This window comes from Neoarius graeffei, chromosome 19 (assembly GCF_027579695.1).
Source record: "Neoarius graeffei isolate fNeoGra1 chromosome 19, fNeoGra1.pri, whole genome shotgun sequence".
NCBI classification, from domain to species: domain Eukaryota; kingdom Metazoa; phylum Chordata; class Actinopteri; order Siluriformes; family Ariidae; genus Neoarius; species Neoarius graeffei.
The window spans coordinates 39,137,494-39,163,012 of record NC_083587.1 but is presented as its reverse complement, the minus strand read 5'-3'; the positions used below and the strand labels follow the sequence as shown (position 1 = coordinate 39,163,012).

Sequence of the window (25,519 nt, the reverse complement as noted above, 5' to 3'; positions counted from 1 at the left end):
TTGCTCGGCGTTAGCAAGTTAGGTTATTATTATTAAGTTAGGTTAAGTTAGCGCTATTCTCCTGAGAAATGCTGGCAAAAATTTAAGATTTTTGATCTTATAAAAAAGATAAATGTTGACAAAAATTGCTACTATGTTTGTTGTTGTGAACGAGCAAGTCGCCAGAGGTCCGTAACCGGGGTCCGTACCTGGGGTCCGTACCGTAGGATACAGACCCGCTCGCCAGCCAATCAGAGCGCAGGATTTGATGGAAACCGGACCGCGAAAAAAATAAAGTATGTTATGTTCATTATTATTTGTCACTCACAGAACATTCTCGTTCTTCAGATGTATTTACTAAAAATGGGTTGTCAGATATACTTTGGTGGCCTTTAATATTCCTGGGCGACCCGCTTGAGTAAAGTCTGTGTGGGAAGCACTGCGCAGACGATGAGGAAATTGATATATGAGTAAGAGCCGATGGATTGGATCTGGCTGGAGTCTCATCACGTTGCTTCTGTGCGTCTGGAAAGATGGTTCTGAACACTTAGTTTTGCTACGATGATTTAGGACTACAATCGCCATGATAACTTTTTAGGACTGTAGTTGTCATGAACAGTTTTGCGCTCAAGTTTCCATCAATGAACAGTTGATAACATCAACAAAATAGACTTCATGCTAAAACTATAATGAATTTCCTGGTTACACAGTTATATTCTATATAGGACACAGTTAAAGAAGCGAGCTATTTATATTCACACTGTTCTCACCCAGATAAGGATGGGTTCCCTTTCGAGTCTGGCTCCTCTCAAGGTTTCTTCCTCATGTCATCTGAGGGAGTTTTTCCTCGCCACAGTCACCTCAGGCTTGCTCATCAGGGATAAATAAATTAATAAATTTATTCGGGATAAAATTAGCTCATATGTCTTAGTCTTTAATTTTCTGTAAAGCTGCTTTGCGACAATGTCTGCTGTTAAAAGTGCTATACAAATCCAACTTGACTTGAGGCGTTTAAATTCGGAGTAAAGTGGTTAAATGTACCCTTTTTCTCATGGCAGTTATTAAAAGTAGGTCATTAAAATATCAATATCAACTGAAATGAAACATATATTGTGAAAGTTTTCAGCTACATGACCCAGCCCTCGTTTGTAGTGATGCATTTTGGTTTGCTTGGATTTTTCTCTCTCTGAAAAGAAACCGAACTAACGCGAGCAGCAAGTTTACCAACTCGTCAGCCGATTCGGACCAGAGCAATGAACTACAAGTGTGAAAACGCTCTTCGACTTGCCAAGTTAATCAGCAGATCTTAACCCAATTGTGCCATGTTCCAAGTTGTTTGAACCTCAGGAAACGAGTGCTGAAATTTTTATCTACCATCTCATTCATCTTTTGATTTCAAACCCAAATGTCTTCAGTATATCACGAAAACAAAAGAATTGACCTTGCTGTTCCAGTTCTTTTGGAGGGCACTGGATAACCCTGACTATACAGTTAACTGAGAAGGAACATGCACATCACCGTATGCCATATATTTAGCTTGCGATACTTATGAGGTGAATTATATTAGTCACTACCTTTTCAGGTAAGTTCATCATCATCTAGTCAAGCTAGCTCGGGCAAGCATCTTGTCACGCCATCCATTACGATCTTGCATCAAGATTGGCAGATCTTCAGGTAGGCAGCCGGTGTCTCTACATAGTTGGGCAATGTACGTAGTGGCTGGTCTACCAGCTCTGTTTTGGCCATGATGAGGAATCCATAGCAAGAGGTCACTTGCAAGCTCTTGTTTTGCTCGCCAGCAGCGTCCAGCAAAACGCATTCTACGCTCACGTAAGGTAGATGAGATTTCAGGGATCGGTCCATAGAGCTGTGCTTTGGTGGGATGTTGTCTCCAAGAGATGTTAAGGGCAGCTCTCAGCATCGGCGTGTAAGTGCCATCGAGTTTGGACTCGAGGGTATTCGTCAGAGTCCAAGCTGTGGCACCATACAACAGGACTGATTCTACTGTGGCACGAAAGAAACTGTATTTTAGTTTGTCAGATAGATCTGATTTCCAGACTATTTGCATTTTGTTCAAGACTGCCCAAGCAATGCCAAGACTGCTTGGGGCAGTCAGGTAAGTTAATTGGCCTTCAGGGCAACCGAAATATGAAACTGAGCAAGCACTTGCCTGATTGGCTAGCTAATTAATTTGTCTCTCCATCCCTGGTGTTTCTTCTCTGCAGTCAGAGGCATAAATATTTAAACATTGACTAAGTCTGTGTCCAAGACCACTCACTCATTTACTACTCCCTGCTCAATATATAGGGAATTACTCTATAGAGGACTATAAAGTGAGCTGATTGATTAAAATGGGGGGAAAAATGCTTTCGGACACTACTCCGCCGTGCCATTATTTACGTCGTTACTGTCACACGATGAAAACGTGCCAGGTCAGTCGGCTGGTGGGTTTTCAAAAATAATAAATACGCGTGTGTATTTTTTGTAATAAATACATATTATACTGAGCGCATTTCCCACATTAATGAATTCAAAAGTATTTTGGGTCTGGTGCATCTTTTAAATAGAGTCTGAATACTTTCTTCTTTGCCACTGCCTTTTATTCAATCAAATTTGAGACTTTTGATTTGATTTCTTTCAGCGTGACTGCACTGCATGATGGGATATATTGCTTGGTTAGTGACCATTAGTTGTACACTACTTTTTGCCATGCATTGTGGGATACTTTGAGTGCACTATAGAGGGGAGTAATAATCCTCACTATACATTCAGACAGCACTACAAAATGGCGAACTCGCTATATAGTGAGTAGGGAGTGACTTCGGACATAGGGCTAGTTAATGTTTTAACTGTCTCCCACAGTTAGCTCTTTCAATGCTGAATAAATTTTAACCCTTTTATCTCCGTACTGAATGTTTTTGGCCAAAATGGAAAATTTTTGAAAACTGACTTTTTAAATTTGGCTCTGTCGACAGTAGGGATGTTAACCGATGACCGTTTGACTGGTGGTTGACCGAATCAACGTCAACGGGTTAAATTTTTTTTTGGTTGACGGTTAAAAAAAAAACAATCGTTTTGAAGCTGCCGATTTTGGAGCGGAGAACCTGGAATTCTGTGTTGTAAACGCTTGGGGCACGCCATGCGGTGTAAGGACGACAGCTGACAAATCAGAAACACCCATTCAGTCATGTCCCGCCCTCCCGCCCCAGTTGACCAGTTGAACACAGCTGCCACTTGGCGAAAGAAAAAAGTGTAGAGACAGGCTTTTTAGCTTACAAATTACTATTTTTTTTTTTTTAAATTATTATTATCAGAAGGCACATCGAGTTTAGTCCTGCCTTGGCCAGTGCATTCTGAAAGTACTGTATGTTTCGGTCTGTAGCCAGCAATGCATGTTATTGCAGATCATATCTCTCCACATAAACTAAAGGCGCGGATGCCGACTTTTTCATGGCTGAATCGTGCAGATCCAATTTTTTTGGGGGCGTTGGAGTGTCTGAATAATTTCATCAGAGTAAATTCTGTATTAAAATTACTAAATAAGCAAATGCTGTTACAGTCCATGAAACATAGGAAGTATGAGAAGAAAACAGTAAATCAGAAAGCTGCGCACGTTTGCGCAGCTTCCGCGAAAACGTGTGCAGCTTTCTGATTTACTGTTCCCATACTTCCTATGTTTCATGGACTGTAACAGCATTTGCTTATTTAGTAATTTTAATACAGAATTTACTCTGATGAAATTATTCAGACACTCCAACGCCCCCCCCCCCCCCCCCCCCCCAAAAAAAAAAAAAACGGATCTGCACGATTCAGCCGTGAAAAAGGCGGCATCCGCCAAAAGGCGCGCCGTTTGCATCCCTGTTTAAACTCATAGGCTACCCGACTTTAACCGGCTAATGAGGCTCGGTGGTCGGTCAAGATTTTTTTTTTTTTTTTTTTTAGTTTTCGCCATCCCTAGTTGACGGTATGTTCAGTTTGGCTATCGCTTTCGACACCATCCATTTTAAAGTCCCTGGCAGTGAAGCACAGCATTCGCAACTGAATCCTTTCCGTTTTTACTGCATCTAGGCTTATTACTACTCCACGGCACCACGCTAATACTTTCAACAAAACAATGAAAATAGATTAGGTATATTTACCACACTGACGACATGCAGTACGCTAAAGCTAGGTTGGGTCATTGCTGCACGCACATGCACCCTCTTGCTACTACATTTGTGACATTTTGTCATCAACTACCATGGCCAGAAGCACTGTACCCTTTGAGCCAACCCCCCCCCCCCCCCCCCCCCCCAAAAAAAAAGTTTAAATTAAAAATAAAATTAGCAATTCATCCATTTTCAAAGTTATGATCGTACTAAAAATATGCTTACCTGGATGCAGCCATTTGCACGGAAACTGGATAGTCGCTGATGACCTAACCAGCACACTAGTATGCCGTTTTCCCTTAGTAACACACAGCCATCAAATAAAGGCTCCCAATTCTAAAAAGATCCCCAGGCGCCACTGCTCTGTCTGTGTGTGGTTTTGTTTTTTTTTTACTGCTTCAGATGGGTTGAATACAGAGAATAAATTGTTTACAGCAATCTAGAAGTGATGTATCCACTAGATATCAGCCTCAAAGTCATGTAGTGTATAAGTGACCTCACAATCTCGGATTCTCGCGCGTAATTCGTACTCGGAGCGCAATGTTTGAACCTCCTGAAAGCGTAAGATGGCAATGCCAAGGGGCATTTTATTTTAAAAGAAAAACAATCTGTTCACAGTATACAGGCACAAATATGAACAAACGAATAAGCACGTCTTGTCTGGATATTATCCGTCAGTGTAAAGGAGTTTATTTTTTGCATTCTGTTTGCCTGTAAAAGCCAAATTTGGTCCACATCCGCGCACAAGCCTCTTAGGCTGACTTTTGTCAACTTCTGCACTAAAAGTAGGTGTAAAAGATTTTCCTTCATTACTTCACTTGCAAGTAAGCAGATAAAAGGTCTAAATTTCAAGTACAGTATTTGTGTCTGCAATCTATTGCTGTAACATAAACGTTTAGATGTGGCCAAATCATTGACGTACTATTTGTATAGGTAATCGTATGGGGCCGAGTAAAATTAAGGATTAATTTCACGAGTGATTTTGAAGTTTTGAAAATTGCCTGAGTCGTGAAGCGACGAGATGGTGAGATTGCGGGTGAGATGGTAACCGCAGGGCTTTGCAGAGGGGAAACCAATGAAAGAGTGCAAGGTGGTGCGTGAGCGGCTCCATTCCTCCCACCATCTCTGCTCCACCCAGGAGTCGGAGGCCGGTCCAGCTCTCATGAGCGCTGCAGCTTTGATGGCGAAGTCCTGCCTTGATGGCCGTTGGGGGGGGTTCGAAATGGTTCGAAAAGATGACCATTTACTCTGGAATATCCTTGATAATCATCTTCCCCTTTATCTGACATATAAGAATCCCAATCACTATCAGAATTCTCTCCAAAACGTGATTCCATATCGAGACTGGTCTAACCACTGCTGCATACAGGAACGAAACTGATACCTGGACTGTTACACGTGTGACGTCGTGCACCCCTTCGGGATCTTCCGGTTCAGTCTCGTCAGATTCTGTAAAATCAGCTGATCTTATTGATTTTCCATTAATTTATGGCCTTTTGGATCAGCCATGGTTCAAAAACACATGGTCAATCAACATAATGATTGTACAAGGAAAAAAGTGTGGGTTAGGGACATTAAAATATGTTTTACTTACTCAATTAGTGTGGACTATTATTTTATTAGCTCATCGGGCCAGCAGAAGATGAGCTTATGCCAGCGTGTCGTCCATTGGGCGTCATCCACGTTTCATGAAAAACACTTCTTTTTCTCTCAACTATTCACTGATTTTTATTCTTTTTGGTAGGAAGGTAGGTCTGCCTGGGGTACATATAGCTTGTACCCGAATTTACATAACTGCAATTAATAATGAAGATATGGAGTAATTAAGCCCAAACAAGCAGTTTCCACACACATTGCTTCTTCTCCCTCAATTCTTCACTGATTTTAATTCTTTCTGGCACGAAGGTAGTAGGGGTACCTAGGGTGCATATAGTTTCTACCCAAATTTGGGCCAGAGTGAGCTACGCAGTCATTGACGGTCTCGTAATGGGTTTTCTTATGTGATCGCTGAAACATGGACGAGCACGCTAGGTTGATATTTATTTATTTATCTCATCTCATCTCATTATCTCTAGCCGCTTTATCCTGTTCTACAGGGTCGCAGGCAAGCTGGAGCCTATCCCAGCTGACTACGGGCGAAAGGCGGGGTACACCCTGGACAAGTCGCCAGGTCATCACAGGGCTGACACATAGACACAGACAACCATTCACACTCACATTCACACCTACGGTCAATTTAGAGGCACCAGTTAACCTAACCTGCATGTCTTTGGACTGTGGGGGAAACCGGAGCACCCGGAGGAAACCCACGCGGACATGGGGAGAACATGCAAACTCCACACAGAAAGGCCCTCGCCGGCCACGGGGCTCGAACCTGGACTTTCTTGCTGTGAGGCGACAGCGCTAACCACTACACCACCGTGCCGCCCTTATTTATTTATTTATTTTTAAAAGTTTGATATTTTTTGCTTGGCTGCATCAGAATCATATTTCCTCCATCGCACATGGGCTCAATAAAGCTTGGACTTGACCGAGTCTCCATTTATCATGCTTCTCCCCCCCATTTTGTAATATTAACATTAACAGCTTTTGTTCACACAGCTTAGATTTTACACAGATTTTTAAAAATTGCTGGTGCTGCACTGGCTCGTGTTCAACTGATCACCATACACTTGCATCACTCGTAGTTCCTCTTGTGCTGGGAGAGTACATAGCCTGAAGTAGAAGGTGTTTAAAAAAAAAAACCTCCCTTCAGACAGCTTTCTGAGAATTATGATTGTGCCTGCAGTATGGACGCACCAAAAGCAGGCACTTCCTCCAACAGTTCTAAGAAGTATGAAAAAGTTCCTCTGGCTGAAAGCACCATATGTGCTTGAGAGTACATCACTCCTTGAGCCTGTTTTGATCGTCCTGACCTCGAACAGGAACAGAGAAGAAGAAACCTTTGTCACATGCACACTTGAAACACAGTGAAATTCATCCTCTGCATTTAACCCATCTGAAGCAGTGAACACGCGTGCGCACACACCCAGAGCAGTGGGCAGCCACACTACAGCGCCTGGCGAGCAGTCAGGGGTTCGGTACCTTGCTCAAGGGCACCTCAGCCCAAGGCTGCCCCATGTTAACCTAACTGCATGTCTTTGGACTGCGGGGGAAACCGGAGCACCCGGAGGAAACCCACGCAGACACGGGGAGAACATGCAAACTCTGCACAGAAAGGCCCTCGCCGGCTGCTGGGTTTGAACCCGGAACCTTCTTGTTGCGAGGCGACCGTGCTAACCACTACACCACTGTGCTGCCCTGAGATGAGCTGTGAATGTATTGACCATTGTAGAGTATATTTCAGACAGGTACCAATAAGATCACAGCAGTTGCATTCCCTTTTATGCTTAATAGTGTTATCATTTATGAGTCTCACTGGGCAGCAAACAAAGTTAGCGTGGGTGCTAGTTCTATTCCCTACTCCTCTCCAAAGGTAATAATGATGGTATTATCAGTGTCTGTGACAAGAGTGTAGGTAAGTGCTGAGGGGATACAAAATATACAGAGGCAAAAAGAGCAATATGTTTACTTGCAGTAATCTGATAACAGGAAAATTCAAGTCTGTGAGAGAAAAAGAATAAGAAGCCTTTGTCACATGCACACACAAAGTGAAATTCATCCTCTGCATTTAACCCATCTGAAGCAGTGAACACACGCACATACCCAGAGCAGTGAGCAGCTATGCTACAGTGCCTGGGGAGCAGTTGGGGGTTAGGTGCCTTGCTTTTCCGTTTCCGGTTGAGTACGTTGTGCACATTCTGGTTGCCGCTTCTCACCGGGGCTTTTTATTTTAATTTTATTTTCTCTTTTTTCTTTAAAGTGTTTGTGTAGTTTGATTTTTTGTTTGAGTGTTTGTCCACTGGTTGTGGTGTAGCTCCGGACCCAGTTTTGGCGTTGGTTCCCTCCAGGCCTTCGTTCTCCGTGGGTGATGCCTGTGCTCGTGGCTATGGACTGCAGGGAGCTCGTTGCTCATTTTAACATCATGGTTGTCCAGCGCTCTGTGCAGCGGTGCTTTAGTGCTTGGCGTGATGTTGCTCGGTGGCGTCGCAGCGGCTGTGCAGGCAGTTTGGGATGCACCAGCGCTCTGTGTGGCATGATGTTCCGAGTGATGTCGCCCGGTGGCGGCTGTGCTGGCGGTGTGGGACTTGTTTTCGTGCGCCTTTTGGTGGGACTGTAGCTACTACACTATTGGAATGACATCCTGACCTTTCTTTAGTGGACTTTTTTTTTCGTCCCCTATAATTATAAAGCGACCTTGGGTTTTGAGAAAGGCGCTATATAAATTGAACTTTATCATCAAGGGCACTTTGGCCCAAGGCCACCCCAACACCTGTCTGCATGTCTTTGGACTGTGGGGGAAACCGGAGCACCCGGAGAAAACCCACGCAGACACAGGGATAACATGCAAACTGCACACACAGAGGTCGCCGTCAGCCGCTGGGCTCAAACCCAGAGCCTTCTTGCTGTGAGGCGCCAGTGCTAACCATTACACCGCTGTGCAGCCTAGAAAGTCAGATCTAACTGCGTTAGGTACTGGGGTGGGGGGGTTGATGCTAAAGATGTCATTTTTCTAGAACAGCACATCCTGAAATGTTTTTGATTCCTCAGCTCAGTTCCACAGCTATTTGTTGATTAAAGAATATCACATCATAGATTTGATCAGGTGATTCGTCCGTCATTACAGGAGCTCCATTCAGCTCCAGAGTCCCAGGTTTGATCCTGAGCTTGGGTGACTGACTGTGGGTTTCCTCCCACCTACCAAAAACATACCAGTCGGCAGATTGTCTACCGTCACCCCAAGGTGTGATGGATTGGTGTTGAATTCAGGGCGTGTTCCTTACTCTTAGTGTTCTGGAAATGGGTTCCTGATCCATCATGACCCTGGCCAGGATAAAGTAGTTACTGAATGTGAGTGGAAAGTGAGTTACTTTCAACACTGCGGATGAAGCACTTTCGTTCACTAAATTTCTCACAGAAAATGTAACCAGAGCAATATCTATACAGTAGTGATATCCAGTGTAATATTAATATAGATTTCTTAAAAAGCCATTTCTTTTAGGCCTGACTTCTGTGGAACATTTCCTGTGAACGATTTGTTGCTATAGATACAATAATGAATCAGAACAAGCCTGTTACTGTAAACCTGTGAGTAGTCTTGCAGACGACACTACGTCATAACCGTCTTTTTAGAGGAAATTAATCATCTCCTTATGACCAGCCAGATGCAAGGATAGTATCCAACAATAAAGCAGTAGTGTTTCAGCAAAGCCGCACTACTAGTACATTCATTTCATTTCATTTCATTTGAGTGCATGATGTTGTGTATGTTTTCTAAGTTGGTAGGATGTTTTTATTTATTTATGTATTCACAATTGAGGTCGCTTTGTACAGATGAGTCGCTCTTGAATCACTTCACTGGTAAATACATATGTTATTTACCAGCTGGGAGGTCTGTATGGTGAAATACCGTGAGTGAGGTCTTGAAAGTACTGAGCGAGGCCCTCTGGGCCGAGGTCACGGTATTTCACCATACGGACCAACCTGAAGCTGGTAAATAATTATATTTTTTTCTTTACCAAATTCTAACAGAAAACGAGAGCGCCCGAAAGGGAAAATTGAGGCAAGCTGCCATTTTGAATCCTCATTCACGGCTGTAATGCAAATGGCTTCCTCCTCGGTATACAAGTGCACTTCCATGGCAGTGGTTTTGCTGCCTATGTAGTCCCCTATTTATACAAAATTGAGTCATTCAGGATTCAGCCATGTTTTTGCTCGGTGTTAGCAACAGTTACAGGTTTTAGCTTTCTCCTGAAATGTTTTATTTCATTTCTTCTTTCTCAGGGTAGTAAAACTCTCTTTCGCTGTGAAGACTGTCGTTATCGCTATCCATGCTGTAAAATTAATGCTATTCTCCTGAGAAATGCGAAAATAAATGTTGACAAAAAAATGCTACTATATTTGTTGCTGTGAACGAGCGAGTTGCCAGAGGTCTGTACTCGGGGTCCGTACTGTAGGATACGGACCCACTCGCCAGCCAGTCAGAGTGCAGGATTTGGACCGCGAAAAAAAGATTTATTAGGGATTTGTTTGGTTGTTGTCCCACACACCAGACTTTCCACCCCGGTCCTTCAGTGCCATGGCCCCCAAACTCTGGAACTCTCTTCCTCAGTCTCTCTGTGACTGCTCTTCTTTCTCAACTTTCAAATCTGAATTAAAGACCTTTTTTTTTTTTTCTTCAATGAACATATTTCTCTTCCCCGTTTTATTGTTTAATCTGCATTTCCCCCCACCCCTCTCCCTCTTCCCCGATGTAAAGCGACCTTGGGATTGTGAAAGGCGCTATATCAATAAAACAGCTCCTTAATATTATTTTTATCTATTCAGTTGCAATCCGATGTTTACATACACGGACATGAACATTGTAGAAATATCGAGCTTTCAGTGATTTCTTTGAACTGGTCAAACTTGCAAAGTTATGGGCATCAATTCTGCATCCCCTAGTTGATATTACTTGGACAATAACCAGTCAGAGTGGCTTAAGGGATTTTGAGGAGTGTGCTGATTGATTTCATACAACTCTTCATTGCTTGGACCGTGAGCTGGCCTCATGGTTAGTGTGTCCGCCTCTTGATCGGGAGATCGCGAGTTCTACTCACGGTCTGGTCATACCAAAGACCATCATAAAAATGGTACTGGTACTGGCACGCTGCAATACAGATATGAGTAGGGAAGTCAAACTCGCGTGGTTACCTGAGGACCAACCTCCCCCACTGTAACCCATTTGTATAGGCAAGAGGCCAAGGGCTATCGAAATGGAGATCGGTGCCACACCCATACACCTTAAAGAGTTGGTTAGTACTGGGACAGGACACTGCCTGGGAAGACCAGATTCTGGCACGAGAGGGACTTTTGACTTGATTGCTTGCAAGCCAACAGGTAGTTGATACGGTGCGGATTCGGAACTGTAATTAGGAAGCTTTCACGTATACAGCATTGAGTTGGCTTGAATTGAACACCAGTTCAGTTTGTTTAGCATCTGTGAATGGAGTGGTCACACTCAGGTGTAGATCAAAACAACCGGTCCAAGACGGTCTCACTCGGATGGTTCCTTTCTAGTGCAGTTTGATTGTGCTGACTGAAATCTCTTAAGTGACCCGATGAATTATCTGTCTGTCAAGTCAAGTTTGTTTGTATAGCGCTTTTAACAATGGATGTTGTCGCAAAGCAGCTTTTACAGAATTTGAACAACTTTAAACAGGAGCTAATTTTATCCCTAATCTATCCCCAGTGAGCGAGCCTGTGGCAACTGTGGCAAGGAAAAAAAAACTCTCGGACGACAGGAGGAAGAAACCTCGAAAGGAACCAGACTCAAAAGGGAACCCATCCTCATTTGGGCGACAACACACAATATGACTATAACATTAACAGTTTTAACATGAAGTCAGTTTCGCTGATTCAAAGATTTTTATTGTTAATTCACTATATATCCAGGACATATAGGAGAATCGAAATGCCGTTTCTCTCTCACCTTACTTGTAAAATCAAATAAAAATATTTTTTTTAAAATCTAGGTAAAAATAAAATGCACTCTAAAATCAAGCAATGCACAAAATAGCAGTAGTGCAAATACAGTGCAATAACTGTAATGGAGAAGGTGCTAGAAGAGCAGCTTATGAGGTGTACATGAACAGGAGTGCAAACGACCAATAGCAGCAGGTACAACAGTAATGCAAATGATTGTGGTGTGGTATGATGTGCAAACGGATGAGATCGAGTTCTGACAGCCTGGTGGATGAAGCTGTTCAGCAGTCTTGTGGAGCGGGTCTGGAGGCTCTGGTACCTTTTCCCTGAGGGCAGGAGGCTAAAGAGTGAGTGTGAAGGGTGGGAGGTGTCGCCAGCGATGCGGATGGCTCTGCGGGTGAGACAGGAGTGATAGATGTCCGTAAGGGAGGGCTGAGGGGTACCAATGATCTTTCTGGCCGTGTTCACTATGTGTTGCAGAGTTTTCCGGCAGGAGGCATTGTAGCCTCCGTACCATGCAGTGATGCAGCCAGTGAGGACACTCTCAATGGTGCCCCTGTCGAATGGGCACATGATGGGGGGTGGGACTCGTGCACTCCTCAGTTTGCAGAAGAAGTAGAGGCGAGTTTGAGCCGCCTTGGCCAGCAATGCAGTGTTGTTGGACCAGGAGAGGTCCTCAGCGATGTGCACCCCCAGGAATTTGGTGCTGCTCACCCTCTCCACTGCAGCACCGTCGGTGGTCAGAAGGGGATGCTGTGAGTGACCTGTTCTGAAGTCAACCACAATCTTTTTGGTCTTCCCCACATTCAGGAAGAGATTGTTGTCTTTGCTCCACTGGACCAGTTGGCTCACCTCATTCCTGTAGTTGGCTTCATTGTTGATGGTGATGAGGTCCACCATAGTCGTGTCATCCGCAAACTTGATGTGGTTGGTGCTGTAGGTTGGTACACAGTCACAGGTCAGAGAGAGAGAGAAAGAGAAAACACAGGTGGTTAGGTACACTACCGTTCAAAAGTTTGGGGTCACTTTGAAATGTCCTTATTTTTGAAAGAAAAGCACTGTTCTTTTCAATGAAGATCACTTTAAACTAATGAGAAATCCACTCTATACATTGCTAATGTGGTAAATGACTATTCTAGCTGCAAATGTGTGTTTTTTGGTGCAATATCTCCATAGGTGTATCGAGGCCCATTTCCAGCAACTCTCACTCCAGTGTTCTAATGGTACAATGTGTTTGCTCATTGCCTCAGAAGGCTAATGGATGATTAGAAAACCCTTGTACAATCATGTTAGCACAGCTGAAAACAGTTGAGCTCTTTAGAGAAGCTATAAAACTGACCTTCCTTTGAGCAGATTGAGTTTCTGGAGCATCACATTTGTGGGGTCGATTAAATGCTCAAAATGGCCAGAAAAATGTCTCGACTATATTTTCTATTCATTTTACAACTTATGGTGGTAAATAAAAGTGTGACTTTTCATGGAAAACACAAAATTGTCTGGGTGACCCCAAACTTTTGAACGGTAGTGTATGTCCAATGATGTCCCTGTCCGTCCATCAGTCTGTCCATCTCTCTCTGTGAATATATAGACATTTACAGCTCTTTTTTCCCTTTGTTACCAGGCCTTGGATCAAGACAGGACTTCACTGCAGAAGGTTAAGAAGTCTGTCAAAGCCATCTACAGTTCTGGCCAAGGTAAAGAAACCCCCATACATGAAGATACACATTGATTGATTGACTGATTTTAATGTATTAAAGGTTTCTCTAATCATTCTTCTTGTAACTCCACACACACGTACAGCAAATAAACACGACTGAATTTACGTGACAGATGCTTGCAACACACTGAAAGAGATTTGATGTGAGGGGAAGTTTTAGGTATGAAACTCATTCCTCACTTATTAAAGAGCTACATACTGTATCATTTTGAAGTATGTAGCTCGGCATGGTTTTGACCGTGCTATAACATTCAGTTCGGATTGTCTCGAACATAATAAGGTTTGCACTTGAACTAGAAAGGAAGGTACTGTTTGTTGCAATCGTAACTTGCAATAAATCCTTGACAGATCTGTGCAGTTGTCGATGAAAATGAAATGAATCCCGAATGTCGGCTGGCAAGGCGAGGGTAGCATTCAGTACAGAGCTGAAAAACGAGAAGTGAAAGGGTGTAAATGAAAGGTTTTGCAGACGGTTGGTGTGTTTATTGTTGTGCTGCTTATAAAAAGTGGAGTCATGACTGTTCTTGGCTTGTAATTGGTTCTACAAGAATTTTTTTTGTATTTAATGAAGCTGATGTTGTACCGTTTTTTTTTCTTTTCTTTTTTTTTTTTTTACATTTTGAAAACAGTAAAAGTGGATGTTAGTGTACTTTGGTGTGTTCCCAGCTTTGTGCCAACTCTTCTGACACCCCCTCAAACACCTACGGTTTTCTAGTTTTTATCTCTCCTGGGTTACACACGCTCTACAAACACGTGTTATACGAGTGAGGATGTGCCGTTATGCTGGAATGGGTCAGTTGGAGAAGTGCAGGCAATTTTTCTTGATTTCATTGTGCACTTCCTGTTTTGTTCCTGCCACCATGAGGTCATTACTCAGACTTGATTTGAGTATTTAGATTTGTTCCGTTATACAGTGTCAACAACTGTGAAAGCTCATTTGATAGTTACACTGTAAAAAAAAAAATCCGTTGTTTTTACGGAAAAACACTGGCAGCTGTGGTTGCCAGAATAATCCTGTTAAAAATACAGTGAAATGTAAACATGTACATTTCACTGGGATTCCATGTACAATTAATGATAACTAAATGTACATTTTACAGGTATTCAATGTACAATAATCAATACATAACTGTTAATTTTACGGATATTCATTGTACAATAAACAATGATTCAAAATGGTTACAAGCAATGATCTACTAGACAGATATATATATATATTTTTAGAATTTTTTTGGGGGGCTTTTTTCACCTTTATTGGATAGGACAGCGTAGAGACAGGAAATGAGCTGGAGAGAGAGACGGGGAGGGATCAGGAAATGACCTTGGGTCGGAATCGAACCCGGGTCCCTGGATTCATGGTATGACGCCTTAGTCGACTGAGCCACGACGGTGGCCATCTTTTTAATTTTTTTTTAACAGGGCAATGATGTAATTTTAACTATCACATTCTGTTTTAGTGTTACAGTTTGTGTTTAAACTACAACAATTTGTAAATTCTACAAAAAAAATATGATCAACATATCCTTACTGTTAAATTAACAGTGGTATTTGGTTAGGAGTTTTACAGTATATTGATGTAAATTACACACTGCTTCATTGTTTTTGTATTTACAGTTTTTTTTAATGTCATGACTTTACATGAATTCACTGTTAATTCTACGGACATTTTTTACAGTGTACTTTTCGAAATGGAGTATCTTTTCATGCGCTTGTGTGGTGTTTTCCACTTCATTCCAGCTAAATGCAAATACTCAGTAGCGCAAACAAACTAATTGCGTGGCTGAGTACGTACAATTTCCCATGACGAACACTTCATATTTTTGAAGTTCAAAGTTCATACCATTGTTGTGTTCAGGCTCCGTGTGCTGTGTGTCAAATTCTTCCTTACGATCCTGAGACCGGGAAGTGAGAGATGACCCGAGATCACATGTCAGAATTATTTGGACTATGCATGATGATTGCATCATCATAATTTCAGTGTTTTAACACAATATCACAGCGCTGTTTAATTCTTAATTCTGATTGGTCAAAAGTTGCAGGTGAATTTTCTTTATACCACAGCGTGTGCTTGAGTTCTTGAATCTGATTAGTCAGAAGGTGCGCGTTATTTTCATACAGGTAGTTCGAGCTGTCACATGAACGATAGGTGCACTTGTTCTAATGTAACGCTGTTTCGATAGTAACAGTTAAATGGATTTAAAAATGTATTGTTTAACAAAGTAGAATGTCTAATCGTGGATGTGCTAATGTTTTTTGTGAAGAGATATTTGCTTAACATTTATGGAAAGCGTCTCCAGTGTCAGTGCTTTATAACAGTCAGACGTATACGGTATCTGTAATTTTAATTTAACGGACATAGGAGCTTCGTGGATGTATTGGTTTATCACTGAAATAACATGTGTTTTTTTTTTTTTTTGTATTGAATTCAAGCGAAACAAACGAGCAGCTGAAGGGAGGGAATGATGGTTTATAGCTGCTATGTGTCTTAAATGATAACAGGAACTTGTTTCACAGACGTTCCACAACACTAAACTTGGCTATAAATTGGTAAAGCGTATGACGCAGTGTTCATCATTTAATAATTAAAAACGTAATTGTTGGCAAATTGCTGTAGGACAACAATATGAACTATGTTGAACATTATTACTATACAGTATAAGCTGGTTATTTTTTCACATGTTCTGCAGATAAGTATTTCAGTGTCACCATCACTTCTTATTTAAAAATTTCACAACCCTTTTTTTTTTTTTTTTAAACTCCCTGCAAATTATACTACATCACCGAGAAACCACAACCGATGTTACTTTGTTGACTCTGCTGCCACTCTGAGCATCTTCATAACTATATCAGAGACAACAGCGATCAAACATGCACACAAGGACGTGGCATTGCTATCCAGAACGAAATGAAATGACTATTTTTGACATTCAAAGTTGCGCACAGCTGCACGAGTTAAATCTTTCGAAGAAAGAATAATTAAAGGAGTTGATCTTTTTTGTTTTCTGTAGGTTTTTTTTTAAAAATCCCCCGCCAGCCGAAAGGCCTAAAGGGGGATTATGTCGTGGCAATGTCCGTCTGTCAGGAGATCGCGAGTTCTACTTACGGTCTGGTCATACCGAAGACCATCATAAAAATGGTACCTACTGCCGTCTGGCAAGACTCAAATCTGTATTGCAGCGTGTGGGGAGTCAAACTCTCACGGTTACCAGAGGACTATCCCCCCCACTGTAACCCTTGCTGTATAGGCGAGAGGCTGAGGGCTATGGAAACGGAGATCGGCACCGCCCTATGCGCCACATGGCGTGGGAAGGACTTTGATTGGATTTCTGTCTGTCCGTCCGTCCCGGGAAGGGCGCTCACCTTCTGAAATCAACTCCTCTCACAATTTTTGGAGGAATTTTCCGAAACCTGGCAGGATTCTGTGTTATATATCGGTAATACACATATTGCAATTTTGTTAAAATTGGTCACATTTTACCAGAGTTACAGCTAGGGATGTCAACAATTAATCGACTTACAATTAATTGTCGATCAAGACGTTGGTCGAACAAAATAAATTAATTGCAATTAATCGCCAGAGGGCGCTACTGCACTAACTTGAATGTGAACACGAGATGTTAACCCGTCTCGCGAGAAAGACCAGAGGTGAAAACTAACCATGAAGCGGTCAAAAAGAAGTGCGGTATGGAACCATTTCAAACTAGTTGATTCCGGGAAAGAAGCCAAATGTTCTCTGTGCAATGCAGTATTTAAATACAACAGTTCTACTACTTCACTCAGTTACCATCTCAACAACGTGCATGCGGCTGTCCTGCAAGGCGCGAGTGCACCAGACCAACCTACAATCACAGCTGCACTGGGAAGGCGCGCGTGTGATGATCGGAGGACGGAGGGCATTACAGAGAGGATATGTAGCATGATTGAGAGAGATTTGATGCCACTCAGCACAGTGCAGGATTTCAGGAGCTCATTAGGTTCCTAGAGCCAGGGTACAATATCCCTTCAAGGGCAACAGTAACCTCCCGCCTTGAAGCTCGCTACGAAAAAAAGAAAAGTGAGCTAAAAACAATGTCGACTACGGCTACCGTGGCACTGACAGCAGACTGTTGGACGGCTCTAACAACAGAAAGTTACATTACCGTAACGTGCCGCTATATTGACGAGAACTGGCAGCTAAAGTCAGCAGTCCTTATTACGACTAACATGTCAGATAGACATTTAGCTGACAAGCTCAATGATGTTGTGGAGACATGGGGACTCTCCGGTCGCGTTACAGCGTGTGTTCACGACAATGCTAGAAACATTGTCCAAGCTAACAACCCCACACGAGTCAGCTGGAAATCAGTTGCATGCTTTGCACATGCCCTAAACCTTGCAGTCAATGACGGATTTACTGCTGCTGGTGTGAGCAGAGCAATAGTGGCAGCGGGAAGATTGGTGAAACACTTCCACCACAGCACAGTCGCAACCAAAGCCCTCGAAGAAAAACAACACCAAATGCGGCTTCCACCTCATCGCCTCATCCAATCCTGTAAAACCAGGTGGAATTCGGTCTGCGACATGTTCGAGCGCCTGGTTGAACAGCGGTGGGCCGTGTTGTCAGACCGGTCCGTGACAAAGCTGACCGATGCGAGGACGCTGGAGTTAAGAGACGACTACTGGCAGCTGATGGAGGACATGGGACCGGTGTTGGGAGCTCTGAAGTGTGCCACTACAGTCATGTCTACTGAGTCCAAGGTGTCCATATCAAACACGTACCCCATTGCGTTCAGTCTAATCAACAAGCATCTCAATGTTGCAGACGATGACAGCCAAAAAGTGGCGGAATTCAAGTCAAAAGTGCGAGATTCGCTGGGTGAACGCATGAAGGTATGTATCCATTAATTAGCCCATCCATCCATCCATCCATCCATCCATCCATCCATAATAATAAAATACAACAGCAGCAATAATGATGATGATAATAATAATAATAATAATAATAATAATGTCATTAATATTCTTTGTTTTACCGTTTTTATTTAAACAGGTTGAGTCTGATGACCTCACATCAACCCCAATGATTGCAACCATGCTTGACTCTCAGCATAAACACCTGGGATTTCTACGTCCAGCAAGCAGGATTTCTGCTCATTCCAAACTGCTTGCACTGGCTTCAGCAGAACATGGAGCTCCACACCCGCAGGTGCAGCCACCGCGAGAGACGAGGGGAGCACTGATGTCCAGGAAGCTGCGCATCAGGGACATAGGCCTACGTCTGCTATGAGTCTACTCCTGGGTGATACCTATTCCAGTGCCCGCGACGGTGACGTGGAGAGCGAAGTGGAAATGTATCTAAAGGACCCCTCTCCACTTCTTGACTCTGATCCCATAGGCTGGTGGAAAGTTAATGAAGGGAGGTTTCCGAGGCTGGCAAATCTAGCACGATGGTATTTGTGCATACCAGGCACATCAGTCTCATCCGAACGTGTATTCTCAGCAGCTGGCCTCACTCACTACGTTTACATGCACATAGAGAGAATCGAATTTCTGCCGTTGCTCGACTGAAATTGAAGTTCAAAATGCCATGTATACACCTTAATTCGGCTGAAATTGAACTGAACTTGATTTCTCGGAATCGAGCTACACGACCTAGTTTATGCGATTTCTGCCGAGCTACTTTGTGCATGTATACCCTATCAAGCTAGTTGTCGAGCTACTTCCGGAAGTGACGAGTGACGAGACCACAAGCGGGAAACACAACAGCCTCGGTCGGCATGACAACAGTAGTAGCGAGCAGCAGAAGAGGTCAGGAGGAACAAACGGAGAAGAGAAAATGGTGATGTAGAGCTCTCTGAAGTGTGGGTGGAGCACAGAGGACGGCAGGACAAAGCTTCTGGTACTAATAGGCTTTTTATTGTCAGACTTTTCAGTTTAACAGCCTACTTTTATTCTTGAGAGAAGCGCGCGTGCGCGCACAGTGTTCTAGTCCTGGGATGAGCTCTCCCCTCTGCTCTCCCTCTGCCTCCTTAAATAGGGCGCAGTTACTGGGAAGACACACAAACACAGGTTAATTACCGTCAGGTGTAGTTATTCTGCCACTCACCTTCCCTGGCTCCGCCCTCCTGTCACAGACTGGCGCTTGACCACGCCCCCACTGCCACAGGCAAGCAGAAACGTGCACTTCTGGAGCAATGAGGAGACAGACTTCATGCTCATTCAGTTTAAGGAGTTGAATATATTAAAATTCATGGACGGGAGAAAAACGCGCAATGGAGAACACGGAACTGATAACTTTGTTTACACTCTTGAATAGCTCTTCTTCATGACGACAACCGGAAGTGTACCAACACGATGGGGCGTGTTGCGCCACCTGTGGCTCGGGTGCACAATGCACCTCACACAATAGCCCGATTTCATTGTGTGCATGTAGGATTGGATTTCTCTGGCACCCTGCTGGGACCTTCAGCTCGATTACCGATAGCAGCTCGATTTGGATGTGCATTTAAACGTAGTCACTGTCAACAGGCTGCGTACACGCCTTACTCCTGACCACGTTAACATGCTCATATTCTTGAACAAAAATATATGGTTCTAGGTCCAGCTCTGCTATGAGTTGTATGGCAACATTCAGACAGGAAAGGCTAACAAGATTTTATAATTTCTTAAATTGATTGTTCTGGTTTGAGGCCCTGTAATGTTTTATGCTGTGTCTAGGGACCCTGTGAAGTTTTCATTTTATTTTACTGTAACCCTTCACAGATTAAGGGAGAGAAATATTGTTGATGTTTTAGTTCAACAGAAATGTTGAGGATTTCCTAAATAATAGCCTGGATTCACAGTTTCTTCATAATATATAAGCTAAATAATATTCTGTTTGGCTCTCTATTCAATTTCTTCTGTTCCTTCCCAGATTTCTAATGTTTCAAGTGCAACAACTGAGCCAGTCCTCAATTCATTTTCAATAAAGAATGTATTTTGTTATTCAGCATCAATACATTTGTCTGCTTTTTAACTAATGAATAATTAATCGAGGACTATAATATAATAATATAACAATAATAATATATTTTTTTAACTCAGTGTTATGAATACTATAGCTTATATTCTTAAAGACCCAATTGAAACACTGAAATTCAGGTGAAAAACGCCGCTTATCAATTAATCGTAAATCGATCGATATGGTCAATCAACTAATGATTAATGAATTAATCGATAATTTGCATCCCTAGTTACAGCCCTTGATTAAGAAAATTATACTTTAACAATTTCATGAAGGTGTGTTTTCCTTCTGAAAACAACTCCTCTCACAATTTGCAGAGGAATTTCACAAAACTTGGCAGAAGTTGTTGTTATATTATCAGTAATATTCATATTGTTATTTTGTTCAATCCGGTCGCATTTTACCAGAGTCACAGTCCTCGATTAACAACCTTGTACTTCCACAATTTCATGAAGGTGTGCTCGCTTTCTGACATCAACTCCTCTTACAATTTTTGGACGAATTTCTCGAAGCTTGGCAAAAGTCCTTGTTATATGACGGTAATGCGCATATTGCAATTTAATTTCGTTTGTGAAAATTTGACCAGAGTTTTGACCCTTGATTAAATAACTTGGACAATTTCATGAGGGTGTACGTTCTTCTGAAATCAACTCCTCTCACTATTTGTGGAGGAATTTCAGTAAACTTGGCAAAAGGCTTTGTTATACGACAGTTCTACGCATATTGAAATTTTGGCAAATTTTACCAGAGTTATGCCCTTGGTTATTAACAAACTTGTACTTTGGCAATTTCATCAAGGTGTGCTTACTTTCTGAAATCAACTTCCCTCACAATTTTTATCCCCCGCTGGCTGAAGGGCCCGAAGGGGGATTATGTCGTGGTGATGTCCGTCCGTCCCAGGAAGAGCGGAGCAGCGTACTCACCTTCTGAAATCAATTCCTCTCTCAATTTTTGGAGGAATTTCACGAAACTTGGCAGGATTCTTTGTTATATGTCGGTAATACACATATTATAATTTCGTTCATTTCAGTTACATTTTACCAGAGTTATGGCCTAGTTGCCAGCGGGGGATATTGTGCTCTCGGAGCACTTCTTTTTTTTTTTTTTTTTTTTAAATATATATGCAAAGATGTGCAAAGATTTCAGAATGTTTTTAAATGGCGGATTAGAACTATGACACTGTAATAGTTTTAGATTAATCATACTATAACGCCCTTGGTTTTGAATGTGGATATAACCGTGTGTGTGTGTGTGTCTAGAACACCTTCAGAATGAGGAGACGTATGCTCAGGCACTGGACAAGTTTGGCGGTAACTTCATCAGCCAGGACAACGCTGACCTGGGAACAGCCTTTGTCAAGTTCTCCACTCTGACAAAGGAGCTCTCATCCCTGCTCAAAAACCTGGTGAGCTTTTATATTAATTCAGGTTCCATATGGTAGTGATTTTGAGTTTTTAGCCTGTTTTTCTTGACCAGGAAGCATTTTATGGAGGATTTTAAAAAAAAAAGAAGTTTTAATTGAAATTTGGAAGCGGACATTCTGCTCAGGGGCATGTTTAATTTCAGCACACCGTATGTATGAGGTGTAGGATGAATGCTTTCAGGGTGTTGTACACAGGTTGCTCTGCGTTGGTGTTGGAACCTGCTTGCATGCTGAGCACAAAAATGTGTGAATGTCTGTGTGATTGTGTGCTTGTGTGGGTGTGTTCACTCTCACTTCCTGGCAGGAGCATTGAGAAGAAGTGTCAGAAATCTACTGAGTAGGAGACACAGCATCAATGACTGTGCTTGTCTTGGTCTTTCTCTCTCTCTCTCTCTCTGTCGCTCTCTCTCACATATGCACGCAGAATGTACGCAAGCGGCGTCTGCAGAAGTGGAGTCATGTGTTTGTGTGCTGTCTCTGCTGGAGTCTGAATGAAAGAAATATTTTTCACACCTACAATCTCCTTCTGTCATACCTCTCTCTCTCTCTCTTTCGGTTTCTTTCTCTTTGTATGTCCTTGTTTGGTCTCTTAGTCTTTCTCTCTGGTTTATAATTGGTTTGAATTTTTACCAGGTGTGTTACGATTCTCCCTTTCTTAATCTCCCCGTGTTGGTGACCAGCAGCCATCTTGCCCACACGTCAACATACAGACTCGCAGACAGCAAGTCAACATATAAGGCAACATTTTATTTCACTTCTTAGAAGGCGTTTGTGTGTATGGAAGTCTGTGTGCAAGTTCGGCCTGTCAATAAACAAATGAATATATAACTCGGGTTAAGAGCCTGGCGGCACGGTGGTGTAGTGGTTAGCGCTGTCACCTCACAGCAAGAAGGTCCGGGTTCGAGCCCCGTGGCCGGCGAGGGCCTTTCTGTGTGGAGTTTGCATGTTCTCCCTGTGTCCGCGTGGGTTTCCTCCGGGTGCTCCGGTTTCCCCCACAGTCCAAAGACATGCAGGTTAGGTTAACTGGTGACTCTAAATTGACCGTAGGTGTGAATGGTTGTCTGTGTCTATGTGTCAGCCCTGTGATGACCTGGCGACTTGTCCAGGGTGTACCCCGCCTTTCACCCGTAGTCAGCTGGGATAGGCTCCAGCTTGCCTGCGACCCTGTAGAACAGGATAAAGCGGCTACAGATAATGAGATGAGATGGGTTAAGAGCCTGGGTGTCATCCTTGACAGCTCTTTGTCATTCCAAACCCACGTTAATAATGTTTCCCGGTCTGCCTACTTCCATCTTCACAATATTAACCGCCTCCGTCCGTCCCTTACTTCCAATAGCGCTGCCATCTTGGTCCACACTTTAGTCACATCCCGCCTAGACTTACTGTAACTCCGTCCTCTTCGGTCTCCCCCACAAGTCCATCCATAAGCTCCAACTGGTCCAGAACTCAGCCGCTCATATTGTCTCCAGAACTCCATCCATCAATCATATCACTCCTGTTCTCCAACAACTCCACTGGCTTCCTGTCAGATTTCGCATCGACTTTAAAATCCCTCTCCACACTTTCAAGGCCATCCACAACCTCGCCCCCTCCATACCTCGCCGACCTTCTCCACATCAACACTCCCTCCCGGACACTCAGGTCAGCCTCCTCCATCTGCCCGTCTGTCCACTATGGGGTCCAGAGCCTTCAGCCGCTCTGCCCCTCGCCTCTGGAACTCCCTCAGGAACATTAACTCATTATCCATCTTCACAACCCGTTTAAAAACCCACCTTTTCAAACGTGCCTACTCACTATAACTTGTCATCCACTCCTGCTGATTTCTGATTTTTATTTTGATTTTATTGCATTTATATTGTTGTCTTTTTTGCTCTTTTTATTGTCGTTTATGTGTATTGTGAGGTGACCTTGAGTGTCCTGAAAGGCGCCTTAAATAAAATGTATTATTATTATTATTATTATATTTGTTTACATTACAGTCTAATACAAGTCTGTTGAAACTTCAGGTGCTTAAGTTTATGGTTAACGGACAGAAAAGGCTTTTTTTCTGGCACCTTCCAAATAATCTGTTGCCATGGAGGTGTCATCTGATGGTGGTTTTGGAGACAGCCAACAGTGATCATTGGGATTTATTTATTTATTTATTTATTTATTGATTGATTGCTTTTGCTTCTCTTTCCATCCTCCTCACTATATTTTGGGGTAAAGTAAACTTGGGTCCTCTACCAGGCGAGTTTGTAACAGTTCCAGTTGGTGTCCACTTTTAACAGTAGAAATGGGCATTTTTCAACGAGTAGCTATTTTGTTTATATCGATACCCTGGCTTATGAAGATCCATACGTTTCTCTCTCATTTGTTTTGTGCGTTCTCTTATCTTTCCCATGTTGATGGATGACTCCGGGAATCTGGTCTCTGTGTCATCTCATCTTTGTACCCCAGTTAATTAGGAAGTTATGGACAAGAGTGTGAAAGTTCCTACACACTCCAATCAACTCAAACGTGCACGTTAAATGGGAAACGCGCGTCAGTGTGTTCACTAGAATTTCCAGGGGCGCCAGTAATAGTGGCACATGCGTTTTTGGAGAAAATAATTATTTCATGAAGGATTTTTTTTTCTGACTAAATTTATTTCAGTTAAAAGTTGGATTTTTTTTTTCAGTGAGAGATGAAGCTTCAACAAAAGGTGGATTTTTTTTTTCCTAGCCATTTTTACCAATCTTTACAAGAGGTGCCAATAATCATGGAAGGGACTGTTATGGCCCTTTTCCACTACCCTTTTTCAGCTCACTTCAGCTCGCTTCAGCTCACTTCAGCCCGACACGGCTCGCATTTCGACTACCAAAGAACAGCACGACTCAGCTCGCTTCAGCCCTGCTTAGCCCCTAAAACTCGCACCGTTTTGGAGTGGGGCTGAAGCGAGCCGAGTGAGGCTGGGGGCGTGAGCAGACACTCCCCTGTGCACTGATTGGTGAGGAGGAGTGTCCTCACATGCCCACACACGCCCCGCGAGCACGCTGGGATCTGTAAACACCGTAAACCCGGAAGAAGAATAATTACGAATTACGAGAATTTCTGAAGCCTTATGCGCCTCGCCTCATCTATACGCTCTTGCCAGTATCTGTTGGCGCTGTCGGTGACAACAAGCCACAGCACCAAGACCAGCAACACTAACGACTCCATGTTTATTGTTTACTATCCGGGTCGTGAGACTACCGCTTAAAAGCCCACTGATGTCACTGTTTGCGCTGCTTAACGACATCACCTGACGTCCACCCACTTTCGCTAACTCCACCCAATGTGTCCACCCACTTCCAGCCAGCACGGTTCAGCGCGGTTGTAGTCGAAATGCAACTCCAACAGCCCCACTCAGCTCGACTCGGCACGGCACGGCTCAGCCCGACTCAGCCGCGTTTGTAGTGGAAAAGCGGCATTATTTATTTGGGTGTGTTTATATATGAGAATGTGGGAAATAAGGCCGGACCGGCGGACATTTACCTGTAATTTTTGCATTTGTCTGTCTGTATTTCAAAAACATCGCACTGGGTGGCCCATGAACAATTGTAAAGAGAGAGGTCTAATCTACTTCTAATTTTCCTCCAAATATTACACTGGGTGAGTTCATCGTCATAACACGGCCTGTGAAACGGGAGCCCCCGTGGGCCCGACTTTAAAAATTAATTCATTCAATTTGGCCACCCAAAGTCCTT

The 25,519-nt window shown here is 43.0% G+C and overlaps 1 protein-coding gene across 3 annotated transcripts in view; it reads left to right on the top strand.

The window, feature by feature from the left end:
* Positions 1-25,519, top strand: part of asap1b (ArfGAP with SH3 domain, ankyrin repeat and PH domain 1b) — a 209,564-nt gene that overhangs the window by 87,807 nt on the left and 96,238 nt on the right. For all 3 annotated transcript variants that reach the window (XM_060900055.1, XM_060900056.1, XM_060900054.1), the window contains 2 exons: positions 13,312-13,384; positions 21,649-21,794. In XM_060900055.1, the coding sequence (XP_060756038.1) occupies positions 13,312-13,384; positions 21,649-21,794 (219 nt within the window). The remainder of the gene's footprint in view (positions 1-13,311; positions 13,385-21,648; positions 21,795-25,519) is intronic.